Raw genomic sequence first — 13,444 nt, 5'->3', positions numbered from 1 at the left:
AATTACACGCTTACGTAAGCGCATAAACCCTTGTATGGAAAAATTTGCAATAGTTCATCCAGAATCCTTATCTAAGAAATCAAAATTATATAAATATGAAGAGTTCTTCATGGAAATAGGAATTGGTTTTGTCTTTACTTTATTATTCATTCAATTACAACAATAACAACAACTATATCACAATGGGTTTCGTTTCACAAGATTCAGGAATTGCAGCCTCAATTTTCCTTGGACTTTATGTCATTTATATCTTATTCGCCATAAGAGTTGTTTATCAACGTGGGTTGAAAACCACCTATACTTCGCTTTTGGTATATGGAATTTTAAGAACAGCTGGTCAATTATGTGGTGTTGCCTTTTCAGCATTAGGTTATGAACATTATCAATGGTTAATTGCGTATTTGGTATTCAGTGCCGAAGGGTATTTAGTGTTAATCTTGAGTGGTTTCCATTTCATCGCCAATGCACAAGTTGCATCATTTGGAAGATCTTGGATTAGACCTGAAAAGGAAGAAAAAGAAAGAAATATGGCTGGTGCTAGTAATCCTTTTGATTATTTACGTTCCAGATATACAATTGATAAAATTTTCCATCTTTCTTTGATTGCTGCCACCGCATTTGTCATTTCTGGTGGTACTATGCTTGCTGGTGATGATCCAACTGAATTGACTACAAGTAATATTACAACTTCAAAGGGTTTACGTACTGCTGGACAAATTATCTTTTTAGTAATGACCATTTTTGTCATTTATTTAGCCAATTACGCCTACTTTGTTGAAGGGGTAAGACATTGTAATATCTATACTGTGTTGATGGTATCTCCATTCATTTTAATTCGTGGTATTTTTGGTGTTTTGTCCATTTATATCCAAAAGATGAACTACTTTGATATGTCAAATTATACTAGCTCCGGTTTAAGTTCACAATTTGTCACTTATGAATATGTTTTAGCAACAACCATGGAATTCACAGCTGCTTGTATTTACATCAGTACTCACTATATCGAAACCAGATCTCAACAAAAGATTGCTCATATCGAAGAACAGAACGATGTTGAAACCGAATCTTCTGAAAAATGATTAAATATCTGACTATATATGCTTGTCTTTCCTTGTTTATACATTAATATAGAGCTTACAAATTGAATCTCGTAAGTAAATTTGTGGATCATCTCTACATGTTCTACGCACTTTAAACTCTGAAGTTTGATTAACAATTTTGTGTAATTAATCAGTTCAATTAATCTCTGAAGTATAAAATCCCACACAGCCACTAGCGTGACATATGTGGGACAAAATACACAACAAGAATTTACGAGTTAGGAGAACAAATGACAACAAAAGTAATTTAACAGGACCCTGAGGCAAGTATTCGCCGGCGTCATGTTTTTCTTGACAGGGCTGCGCCAGGTTTAAGCAAAAGTTTATTTCTTCGCAGCTTCGCTAACAGGGCTCAACTAATTATCTGAGCCACTGGCTCCGGTAGGTACTCTTTCGGCGGGAAAGATTCTTATTTCCTTGGAAATAGTTTTTATGATAAAATTTTGCACCAATTGAGTTTCACCAGCCGTGCAAGTGCCAAGCCTTTGGAATTTAGTTTTTGCAGCGCATTTAGATTGACAGACTTTGGAACGTTGGAATTGGGACGCGCTTTCTGTTTCGGAGAAGTGGGGCACAAAGAAAAGATGGCTATAAGAACCGATTATTCGGCATTTTGCATTGCATAAAGACAATATCCCACTTCAATTGCATGCTTCCAACATATCCTTATTCAGAACTTTCTCCATAGCAATCATGACATGGCATTCTCAAGTCTCATATAATAGACAATAGGTGCTTCGTTAATTTAAACCAGGTTAGGCTGACGACAATGAATGGGAAACTTGTGCCGTGATATTGTTCCCCTCTTGTATCATATGCAATTTGACCAGAGTGGCTGTTGTTGAATGAAAACAATGGGCAAGTAGTATATGCAGGCACTATTGGCGATGGTTTGAGGCTTATTTTGCTTAATCCCGTTCGTAATTACACACCTTATAAGCAGTATGTTCGAGTATTTTTCCGTTGATTCAGAACTGTTCCTGTCTGAGCTCCGAGATCTTGAAGTCAACATGTAACAACCATGAGCTATACTTGGTACACCTCTTTCGGTTGGTCAACCACCTTCGTAATTTACCTTCAAACGGCTTTGCACAACGGAACAATAAAATGGAAGTCGGATATATTCCCTATTTCAAAAGTATTAATTCCGACACAATGGGAAAATTAACAAAGGGACGCAATCATCATCATGCATTGAAATAAACAAAGAAACCTTTCAAGCCTCAAATGTAATATTGTAACAATTTTCGTATTATTTGATTCTTTCTTTAAAGCAATATAAAAAGAACAACACCCCCCCCTGGATCCTCCATCTTCTAGCCCAATTCAGGATATAGCAGACTAGCAACAGATAAGCAACACACAAATAAATCAATGGCATTTATTTCTCAGAATTCAGGAATTGCAGCTTCCGTATTCCTTTCATTATACGTGATATATACTGCATTTGCTATCAAAGTAGTTTATGAAAAAGGTTGGAAATCAATCTATACTTCATTACTCATCTATGGGATACTTAGAACTGCCGGTCAATTATGTGGAGTAGCATTTGCTGCCTTAGGTTATTCCCATTATCAATGGTTGATTGCCTACCTCGTGTTTAGTGCCGAAGGATACTTTGTATTAATCTTAACTTCATTCCATTTGATCGCACAGGCACAGATTGCTGTATATGGAGATTCATGGATTAGACCCACTAGACAAAAACGAAAGGAAAATATTAGAAATGCAACTACTTTAAGAGAGAAGGTTCGGGCTAGGTATCCTCCTGCTTTGGTGTTTCATTTATTATTGATTCCGGCTAATTCATTGATTATTGTAGGTGGATCGATTTTGGCAGGACAAGATCCTCTTAATCCGGATCAGAAGAAGGTGACATTGTCAAAGGCATTGAGAACTAGTGGACAGGTTGTGTTTTTAACCCAAACTTTCATTGCTATTGGATTGGCTGTTTATGTTTTTGTCAAAGAGAGACTAAGACATAGTAATATTTATAGTATATTTATGGTATCCCCGTTTATTTTGGTGAGAGGTATTTTTGGGGTTTTATCAATCTATATCCAAAAAATGAATTATTTCGATATGTCAAATTATACAGCTACAGGATTAAGTGAATCATTTGTGGCATTTGAATATGTTTTGGCTACTACTATGGAATTTATATCTGCTTGCATTTATATTGGAAATTACTACTTTGATTCAAGATATACTGCGAAAGTAACAAATGCGGAAGAAGGAGAAGGATTATATGAGAAGGATACTGACAGTAATCAGAAAATCCATTAATTAGTCTTATAAGGTTTGTGTTTATATAGTATATTTATGAATAATGTTTTAGATAATAAATTACTTACAACTATTGAAAGTCAATTTACATATTGACTGGATATTGCAAAATTTGTGCTACCAAAGTGACATACTCCAGCTTTACTCTATACCACCTATCATCCGAAAGAGGAATACCCAGCTATCTAAACCTCTATGAACTTTAAAGTCTAAATGTAACAGAGACAATAAACCAATGTGGGACCCTTGATCTGCCTGAATAATGGTGCAAAAAAAAAAAAATAACCACCCGAACTCTGCATGAGGTACAATTTTAAAATTATGACGTGAAGGGCACTGTGTTGCATAAAACACACATCGAGATGATCATCGTCTTTTCTCACTTACCCCCGATTTCCATTTATAATACCTCATCAACTACAGCAGATGACCCTTCAAACAAAGACAAGGAATACACCAGTAGTCGGACTTCCCCTGAGATGAAATAATGTCATGAGGGTTTCTGCAGCTCTACCATTTTAAAGTTTTTTTTTTGCGGCCATTCTTTTGATTTGGAATTCCGACCAAAAAACGTGTAAAGATTTTATTTTGTCTTCTCTTGTTTAGACGACTAAAACCGGTTTTCGTTGACCGTTGGTGTGTAGGACTAAAAAAAAAATAATGTTGAGTTCCCTGAATTCTCCGGGATTTTTCCCCGTGGGTTTTTGTACTATTCTACGGTGAGCTCGAAGTAGGTTGTTAATTACTAGTTTGGGATCTCGAGACTAATTTTTAAGATAACGCGTTGATTTTGAGATCGGTTGGTGAGACTTGGTTCAAGACTGTTTCATTGTGGAGATCAGACGTATCTCCAGTTTGACAAACAAACGTTTCTAACATGAAATCGAACTTCCCACTTTATAGATAATTATTGAAAAAAAAAACGCGCATGGCAAATCATCGCAAAATTGATTTAATTTAATTTTCAGTTACACATCTGGAAGTCTAATAAAAATTGATTGATTTTAATTAAATATATACTAAAAGAAATATAAACACACACAATAGATAGCTAATTAGTAGTATATACACAACTCTGAAAGTTAACACATCCAAGGGTCAATTCTTAGAAAAAAGTCAATAAGTAAAAAATAAAACAGTCTATCAATTCGGAGGAAATAAATAATAATAATAAATATAGACTTTTCTCTCTATTTCACATACACACCCTAATGGGAAGGATCCCTTTCAAACTACACCTCTAAAACATCTAATGCAGCTGCACCCGAACAAACTACAAGCAAGCTTATAATTCAACGGCTGGAGGACAACCTAAGGTTTTCTTTAAAGAACCATAGATGGTGAATTGTAAAGAGGTTAAAGTACCAACCATAACCAATCTGGTAGGTAAACCGGTGAAAGAACCAGCGAAACCTAATTGCTTAGCTAATTGAACCAATAAACCAACGGTGGATTGACCTGGAGCCTTCTTGGTCTTGTTAACCTTGGATAATAAAGTATCAGCAGGTTGAGAAACAATAGCGGCGGCACAACCGGCGATAATACCGGCACCTAAGTTAACAGCAGTGGATGCGGAGGTGGATAAATCTTTCTTTGGGGTTGGGATAGCGGCATAGATGGCTTCGGCGGCTCTTTCGAAAACCAAGAATTTAGCAATATTATACGGAATTTGTTTGAATAAGATTGGGGTGAAACCGTTATAGAAAGAACCAACACCTTCTTCCTTTAAGATTCTTGAGAAACCACCAATTAAACCATTGGCAAAGGTTGGTTGAGAAACTAATCTGATTCTAGTAGCTTCCAAAGGACATAAAGCAATATCAGCAAAGAATTCAGCTAAAGCAGCAGAACCAATATAGATAGAGTTCTTGTATTGTTTAGCAGTGTCAAAACCTAAGTTTTCAATAAAGGTCTTTTTGAATAATTCATAACCACCGAATTTGAAGGCACCTTGTAAAGAATAACCTAAAACAGTTGGACCTAAACCAGTTAAAAGAGCACCGGCACCTTCACTGGCAATGACTTGTCTGAAAGAACCAAACATACCTTTGTTGTAGACAGTTGGTTCTAATTGAATTCTGGTTTTGACAACATCAATTGGAGTCATAGCACCGTGGGTAAGACCACAACCCATGGCACCGGCTAAAGCGAAAGAAGCATAGTCTTTGACTGAGAATTGAGGGATTTGCTTTTCAGACATTGTTATTATGAGGAATGTTTTGTAAAGGAACTAAAGATATAGATTACAAGAAGAAAGAGAAGAAGAGAAGAAGTTTTTATAAAAAAAATTTCATCGTCGAAATGAATTTTGTAGATTACGGTTTTTCTTCATCAGAAAATTTTTCAACGCTTTTCTGGTTTTGTGTCATTTTTAAATTCTTTGAAAGGTGCAAAAACTTTAATAAAAAAAATATTCCTCCGACTTCCGATCAGACCGGAACTATTTCATATTCTTTTGATCCAATTTGATTGGTTCAAAATATTTTATTGCCGGGGTATATGTCTCACACCGCCGATATCAGATACTTACACATACTTTTGTATATGTTTCATTTAAATATTATTTTGCAATCAAATGATAAGTTACCACCTTATGTACTACACATACAAGAGAACCGGTTAGCGTTATATTAGTATCTATATAAACTACATAATAAACATTATACTTTTTAGCATTCCAAATTACAATAATCCCTTATCCTACAATCCACATCTCTCTCCCTCCCTCTTTCACACTAATTATTTATCCCCAAACTCTTCAAAATCTCATGATTAGTCAAAGCACACATCGCCGCCTTCTGCCCAGCAATCTTCTTATTCGAATCATATCCAATCCCCAACACGATCCCATTCACTTTGACATTCGCTTGAAATTCATTACCCAAATGACGATATTCATAGAGGGGGGTTAGATGATATGGACCCAATTTGGCATATAATTCATTTTTGGAATTTGCATCCACGCCGGCCTTTATTCCCGATCCGATTGTGGGTGGTGTATATTCTTCCGATGGTGGTTGTGGTGGTTGGGGGTGAGGTTTTTGGGAAAAGGTTGCGAGTGGTGCTAATCCATACGGTAATGGACCTGGTGCGTGTTGTGAATTGTCAATTGGGGGGACGTTATACATGGGTCCTGGTGGTTGATAGGTTGGGAATGATAGTTTACGTGATTGATTAATGGTTGGAGATGCTTGTTGTTGTTGTTGTGGAGGTGGGACAGTAGGCGGTGGAGGTGGAGGTGGGATGGCCGGGGATATATCAGGATACGTTGATGTTGGGAATCCTTGTGGTGGATTGGGGTTGGCAGATTGTGTAGGCCTTTCGGGAGATGAAGCAACATTTGGTTTAACTGGAGGTGTTGGTGAATTAGTTGACTGTGTAGACCCAGGTAATCCCGGTGGAGGAGGTGGGATTGGTAATTGCATTGAATTTTCAAGTAATCCTTGTTTTCCATTGGAATTCGTTTCATAATTTTGATATAACATTTGAATTATTTTTATAATCCGTTCTTTATCATTTAAAATATCATTAGCAGCTCTATTTTTAGCTTCCTCAAAACTAATTGCCGAAGATCCAATTCCTAAAGGTTCACCATTTACTAATACTTGAGCAACATAAGGATCAGATCCAATTTGAACAATTTCATAATTAATTTCTTCTTTGGGGATCTGATAAAAATTTGTAGCCAGTCTAAATAATAAATTCAATTCTGCTAATGAAATACTTGCAGTTGGATTATATTGATATAAAGTATCTTGAATAATTGGTTCATATAATTTCTTAATCCATAATTTTATATCTTTCATTGAATAACCTTCTATAGATAATCCGGCAATATAACTTAAGAATATATTTCCAATTACATCTAATTTAGAATCTAAATCAATATTTACCGAAAGGTTATATTTTGCATGATCAACTAAATTATAACCAAATGAAAATTTTGTTAAGATATGACTTGCCATTAATTTATGACGTATTACAATTAAATCATCATCATATAAATTTGGAAACATTTCATCTAAAACTTCAATCAATACTAATTCCATAATTGATTTCCCCTTGATTGCTAATTTTGAATTATGACTCTTGTTGAAATCATGAGTTTCTGCCAGTTCTAAGAAATCGGAAGGTTGTCTATATGATTTATCAGTTGTTATCCGAAGTAATAATGGTTGATTATTTATAGTTGGTAATGCTGGCGGATAAGAGTAATATGATCCTAAGATATTGCCCTTGTTGTTGTTATCTATTAGATTATCAGGATCTATTGGTGGATTATAAGCTAAGAAATGATCTAAGAATTTATCAGCATTATTAGATTTGAAATTTATTTTACATAATGATTGAATTAAAGGTAGGTTACCAGAATCATATAATTGACGTAATCTAACCCCTACTTTAGTTTGAGGAGATAATACACTTTGTTGGAATCTTTCTATATTAGATTTAGATTCTCGTTGAAATAGGATACTATTTGGTGAATTCAATAGCGTTAACCATTGGCGGTATTCATCAATAGTGGGTGATTTACTAACAATACTATTGAAAGTAGCTTGTAATTGTGATACACTCCCTTTGACTTGATGTAGATCATCACATATATTTAGTAATGGTTTGCTTAATGCTGTTGTCATTGTTTATACGCTGTCTAATAATTGGATTAAATAAGTAATTGGAGTTTATTTATGTTTCTTTTGCCTTTTTATTCTTCAATGGTTATTAATTATTCTTATTTTTTGTTTTTTTCGTTTGGCTTGCTACAGTAGAAATTGAGTTTAAATACACGACCTTTCAATTTAATGTTTTATGGTTGCGGCTAGTACACACATTAGTTTAATATGGAATGTTACCAACCACAGTTGTTGGTTCCTAGCCTTCCTTAGTTACATTTGAAAGTAGAGTACTACAATCAGAACTATTAACAATGCCTTCTAAATTAGTAGAACAACATTTCTTTAGGGATACAAGAATTGATATTGGTGTAGATTTGCCATTTGCCGCAAAATTATGGTAGAAACTTTTGGTTAAACCAAAAGAATGATTCATTTCTGAGTCCTTGTTATTAACCTGTATAGAATTTACAAATTTATGGTGCTACCATATAGACATATATATAAATATAATAACTGATTTATATGATAAGCAAGAATCCTCTTAGTTTTATTTTTATTTTTATATTTAAATTATTTGGTGAAAAATACATGTAAGATATAAATAACTTCTACTTACATTCCATTAGAACTTCTAATACAATATTCTTATAAACTGTGGATTATTTATTTATTTATTTATCGTGTGATATTTTAAGTAATTAATAATATGTTGTAATATTTAATTTATTTGACTCTTACTCTTACTCTTACTCTTTACTCTAAATATAGAAATACCAATAGGAATTATTGTTTTTTTATGTATAATTTGTATTATTGCATGTGTATTATGTTTATGCACTTGTGATTTAAATATTTACGATTCACTATAAAAATACAAAACAATAATATTTATATAGAAACATACATTTGACAAACATGATTTATTTTTAGTCTATAGGATTCATTTAGTACAAATCATCATCCATTCCCCCCCTAATCAATTTAGTTTACATTAATTTCATAAGCTAAAAATAACAACCGAAAAAATTTAGAAATATTTTTTACAAGTTATTTTTTTGAATTATTAGGCGGCGGCTTTATACTAAAAGAGCAAGCAATAAATCCGTTGTTGTTTCTTTCACTTTCTTTCTCTCTGTCTCCTTACTTCTTGATACATTTAAAGGGGGGGGTTTAAAACCAAATGACTAAGACAATATATATATGCATATATGGCTTAAACATCAGTAGTCTGTACCAAGAATGATACTGTTATTCTTGTTTAGTTCGTGTAACCGCCTCACCATCATCTTGTGTAACATCATGATCATCATTTTGATCTTCATAAAAATTAATCTCGTAAAAAATTTTTAAAAAAAAGAAATTGTTTTTATTAATAAGTAAATAAAAAAAATATTTGAAAAATTTTTTTTTTCTTGTCGCTGTCAAATCAAAAAATACAGTTTAAACTGTTTTTTTATAAATAAAAAAAAAAATATAAAAAGTTTTCAATTTTCACTTTACTTTCTTTCTTTCTTTTCTCTTTTTCTAATTCTTTAACTGTTGTTATACTTTATCAAATCAAAAAGGGGATATATAAATACTTGATAATCTGCTTAGCACACACTTACTTTTATACTTTTAGCTTTTTTACATTTATAAGAATAACAAGTCACACGATGGCCTACTGACAGAAACCTAAAAAGTAACATATAACCATACTAAGTTTCTAATATCCCCCCACAATATTAATATTTATCTGTTTTTTATTCTTCCTTATATATTACCCCAATAGGAAGTCTTTTGTTTTTGATATACATTAAACTAACTACTAATTGAATTTGCATAGTTCATTCCCCCCTCCCCCACTTTTAACGAACGCTACCAATTTCAAATAAACAAACTACAACAACTATGAACAACAACAACAACAACAATGATACAATGATCGTCACCGATTATTACGACGACAACTTCGTCCCCGGTACAACCAACGTCTTTTTCTCCAACGATCAATCCTCAATCTCCAGTGGCCGTCCCTTGAAAAGAAACAAAGATGGAATCATCTTATTACCCCAACCTTCCGATTCACCCAATGATCCATTAAATTGGTCCACGTCAAGAAAAATGTGGCATTTCATCTTAGTATCCTTCATCACCGGTCTAACTGCCGCCACTTCAAATAGTGCCGGTGCCGCCCAGGACTCGTTGAATGAAGTATATGGAATCTCATATGATGCGATGAATACCGGTGCTGGTGTATTGTTTATATTCATTGGCTGGAGTTGTATTTTCTTCGCGCCCGCTAGTTCGTTATATGGAAGGAAAATCACCTATATTATCTGTTTGGTAGCTGGGACTGCTGGGTCCGTTTGGTTTGCGATGTCGAGGAGGACTTCGGATACGATTTGGAGTCAGGTGTTTGTCGGGATGTCGGAAGCTTGTGCTGAAGCACAAGTGCAACAATCGCTTTCGGATATTTTTTTCCAACATCAATTGGGGTCCGTGTTGACGGTTTATATTTTGGCGACTAGTATTGGATCTTTCTTGGGTCCGTTGATTGCGCATATTATTTCCTTGCATCAATCATTTAGATGGGTTGGTTGGTGGGGAGCGATTATTTGTGGGTTTACGATTGTGCTTATTTTGTTTGCCTGTGAGGAGACGGTGTTTGATAGATCGAAATATAATCAAGTATTGGATTCTTCAAGAGTTGATCAACAAGAACAAGAACAACAAGAACCACTTGAAGAAAAGGAAGAATTGAAGAAGACTGAATCAATTGGTCAAACATATAGTTATGAAAACACCAGTGATGTCATTGTCGCTGATCAAGAATCCAATCAAGAAAAAATAAAACCATATCTCGAACGTATGGCAATCATTACCCCTTCTCCATATTTAATCGGATCGGGATTCAAACAATATATCCAAAGATTCTTTATCTATTTCAAAGTCTTCACCCTCCCTGCCGTCTGGTTATCCGGTCTCCTTTGGGGATTGCAAGATGCATACATGACTTTTTTCTTAACCACCCAAGATACTTATTTCGGTAGTCCACCTTGGAATAAATCCGAAACTGGAGTCGCGGTAATGAATGTGGCCACTTTAATCGGGGCCGTGATTGGATGTATAATGTCCGGTTATTTTTCTGATAAACATGTCTTATGGATTGCGAAAGGTAACAATGGGATTATGGAACCGGAATATAGATTATATTTATTATTTATCACTTTGATCATCTCCCCTGCCGGGTTGATTATGTTTGGTGTCGGCGCGGAAAGAGAATGGCCCTGGCAGGTGATTTATGTCGGATTGGGATTCATTGGATTCGGATGGGGGTCGATTGGTGATACTGCTATGAGTTATTTGATGGATGCATATCCTGCGATTGTTATTCAAGGGATGGTTGGGGTTTCGATTATTAATAATACTTTGGCTTGTGTTTTTACATTTGTTTGTTCTCCTTGGTTGGATGGAGCAGGGACGGCGAATACATATATCGCGTTGGCGGTGATTGATTTTGTTAGTATTGCTGGTATTATCCCGTTTTTATATTGGGGGAAGGATTGTAGAAGAAGAACAAAGAAATTATACGTTGATATGGTTGAATTGACCCAAGGGATGGGTTAACCCAGGTTTGGATATATATATATATTCATTGATTTTATATCCAGTAGACATACATTATACATTTATTAGTTTTCTTTTTATAATAATTACAAAATAATAATCAAAATACAATCTAAACACTTTGAAGGCATCTTCTTTATTTATGACTGTTCATGTGATCTCTATTCCATGTTAATCTCATCATTAACTGAAGATTCTCTCCCATCTTCATTAGTATCAGTATTCATATAATCACTCAACTCTTTATCCAATTCCTCAGCACTCTTTTCAACATGTCTTCCAAATCTCCCCCCTCTACCTTTTTTAATATGCTTACCCCTATATCCACCTCTCCCACCACTACCACTCCCTACTCTTTCAACCATATCCCCCGCGCCTCTCTCACGCACAGGAAGACTTTTTATCCGATCCGCCAAACTAATCGCATTCTCAACCACCAAAATCTTCCCCATCGCCTTCTTTCCATCATATTTCTGGATCGCTTCCGAATTGCTGATAACACAATCTTTCTGGAAACAGACATAGGCAATACTATCATTCACCGCATCAAATTTAACAAAATCAACATCATTTATACTACCAAACAATTGAGATAAATCTTCTCCATTTAGGTCCGGATGGATGTTTTTCACTCTTAGGACTGGTCTTGGACCCGCGAGGGAGGCGATATCACGGGGGAGGGTGGAGTTTATGGATTTGGTGAGTGGGTGGTGATAGGGTGGGGAATGGGGTTTATGGATTCTGGCACCGGTTGGGTGTCTTCTGTATTGGCCATGGCCAGGGCCACCACCACGACGATTGGAGGGGCCGCCTCTTCCTCGGCGTGGAGAGAATCTTCTGCCTGAGGATGAGGAGGATTTGGATTCGCCGATTATGTCGTCTAATGATTTTTCTAATATGTCGGACATTGTTTGTTTATATGGGGGGTTCGATAAATTAATTCAATGAATGATTGTTGTTGAAAAAAAATGAATGATAATTTTTTTCTTTCTTTGGAGGTTTTAAATTAAAAGGTGATCAATTTTTTTCGCCTGGTGCTGGTAATATAGATTTTCAATAAAAGACATATTGGATTGTCAAATGAAATTAAAGAATTGGAATCAGTAACTGTTGGGACTAAGACATAGTAGAATAATCTATAGAAGCCAATCAATCGTCTCCACCAAAAGTAAGACCAGGATGAATTAATTGCATATCAACAATGGCCAAGTTGTAATGACGAAGCAAGAACAGGAGAGATGAAAAAGATACGGAGACGAATTTATAGAAAATGGCCCACGACGATCAAAATTCCGAATATTTATATTTGAAGTGATTGAATATTTGCGATAGCGGGTAACTAAGAAACAATCATCTTCACAAGAAGACGTCAATATTGGTAAGTTATTGTAGAGAATTGGTAACTAAAATTATGACGAACATTTAAGAAGTTTTTTAATTAGATCAACGAACAACTCTATACTTGTCCTTTTGCCGCAAATTGGACTGAGCCATGAATGTGGGAATACGCCAATGAGTACACCATTATAATACTGGTACTACCTTATTGTCACACGAAAAGTTATTCCAGACTTTATCAAGGAGAAGTACAAGCAGGCTGGTGTAGTCATTAGTGTATTCCCAGGGTCATGGCTAAGTCCAATATTGACGGCATTGGGCCAAGTATGCAGAAGTAACAATTTAAACAATCGGAGGAAAATCAACATGATTTTACATATGATACGGGTTTACAACTTTGGAGATGATCAAAAATGATAGAGAAGCATATAGTGATTTGAAGAAAAATTGCTTATACTCCGATGGTAACAATTATAGTATTGAATATTGGCAACA

At 35.0% G+C, this 13,444-nt stretch overlaps 6 protein-coding genes across 6 annotated transcripts; 3 read left to right on the top strand and 3 right to left on the bottom strand. All coding sequences in view use genetic code 12, as the record gives it.

Annotated features, from left to right (window-relative positions):
- Positions 1–182: 182 nt before the first annotated feature.
- Positions 183–1,079, top strand: J8A68_002402 (uncharacterized protein; the record flags this gene model as incomplete). Its single annotated transcript, XM_049406149.1, has 1 exon — positions 183–1,079. The coding sequence occupies one exon, from the start codon at positions 183–185 to the stop codon at positions 1,077–1,079; it is 897 nt and encodes a 298-aa protein (XP_049264310.1).
- A 1,395-nt stretch (positions 1,080–2,474) lies between these two features.
- On the top strand, positions 2,475–3,386 carry J8A68_002401 (uncharacterized protein; the record flags this gene model as incomplete). The annotated part of the gene is made up of 1 exon (XM_049406148.1): positions 2,475–3,386. One exon carries the CDS (start codon positions 2,475–2,477, stop codon positions 3,384–3,386), a length of 912 nt encoding a protein of 303 aa, XP_049264309.1.
- Positions 3,387–4,671: 1,285 nt separating this feature from the next.
- On the bottom strand, positions 4,672–5,586 carry MIR1 (Mir1p; the record flags this gene model as incomplete). The annotated part of the gene is made up of 1 exon (XM_049406147.1): positions 4,672–5,586. The coding sequence occupies one exon, from the start codon at positions 5,584–5,586 to the stop codon at positions 4,672–4,674; it is 915 nt and encodes a 304-aa protein (XP_049264308.1).
- A 535-nt stretch (positions 5,587–6,121) lies between these two features.
- CDL1 (Cdl1p) lies at positions 6,122–8,023 on the bottom strand (the record flags this gene model as incomplete). The annotated part of the gene is made up of 1 exon (XM_049406146.1): positions 6,122–8,023. The coding sequence occupies one exon, from the start codon at positions 8,021–8,023 to the stop codon at positions 6,122–6,124; it is 1,902 nt and encodes a 633-aa protein (XP_049264307.1).
- Positions 8,024–9,892: 1,869 nt separating this feature from the next.
- J8A68_002398 (uncharacterized protein) lies at positions 9,893–11,611 on the top strand (the record flags this gene model as incomplete). Its single annotated transcript, XM_049406145.1, has 1 exon — positions 9,893–11,611. The coding sequence occupies one exon, from the start codon at positions 9,893–9,895 to the stop codon at positions 11,609–11,611; it is 1,719 nt and encodes a 572-aa protein (XP_049264306.1).
- Positions 11,612–11,772: 161 nt separating this feature from the next.
- J8A68_002397 (uncharacterized protein) lies at positions 11,773–12,519 on the bottom strand (the record flags this gene model as incomplete). The annotated part of the gene is made up of 1 exon (XM_049406144.1): positions 11,773–12,519. The coding sequence occupies one exon, from the start codon at positions 12,517–12,519 to the stop codon at positions 11,773–11,775; it is 747 nt and encodes a 248-aa protein (XP_049264305.1).
- Positions 12,520–13,444: the final 925 nt, after the last annotated feature.

This window comes from Hemisphaericaspora subhashii (genome assembly GCF_019202705.1).
Source record: "Hemisphaericaspora subhashii strain CBS 10753 chromosome Unknown scaffold71, whole genome shotgun sequence".
Classification (NCBI taxonomy): domain Eukaryota; kingdom Fungi; phylum Ascomycota; class Pichiomycetes; order Serinales; family Debaryomycetaceae; genus Hemisphaericaspora; species Hemisphaericaspora subhashii.
Note: the sequence above shows the minus strand (reverse complement) of the source record. Positions and strands in the feature narration are given on the sequence as shown.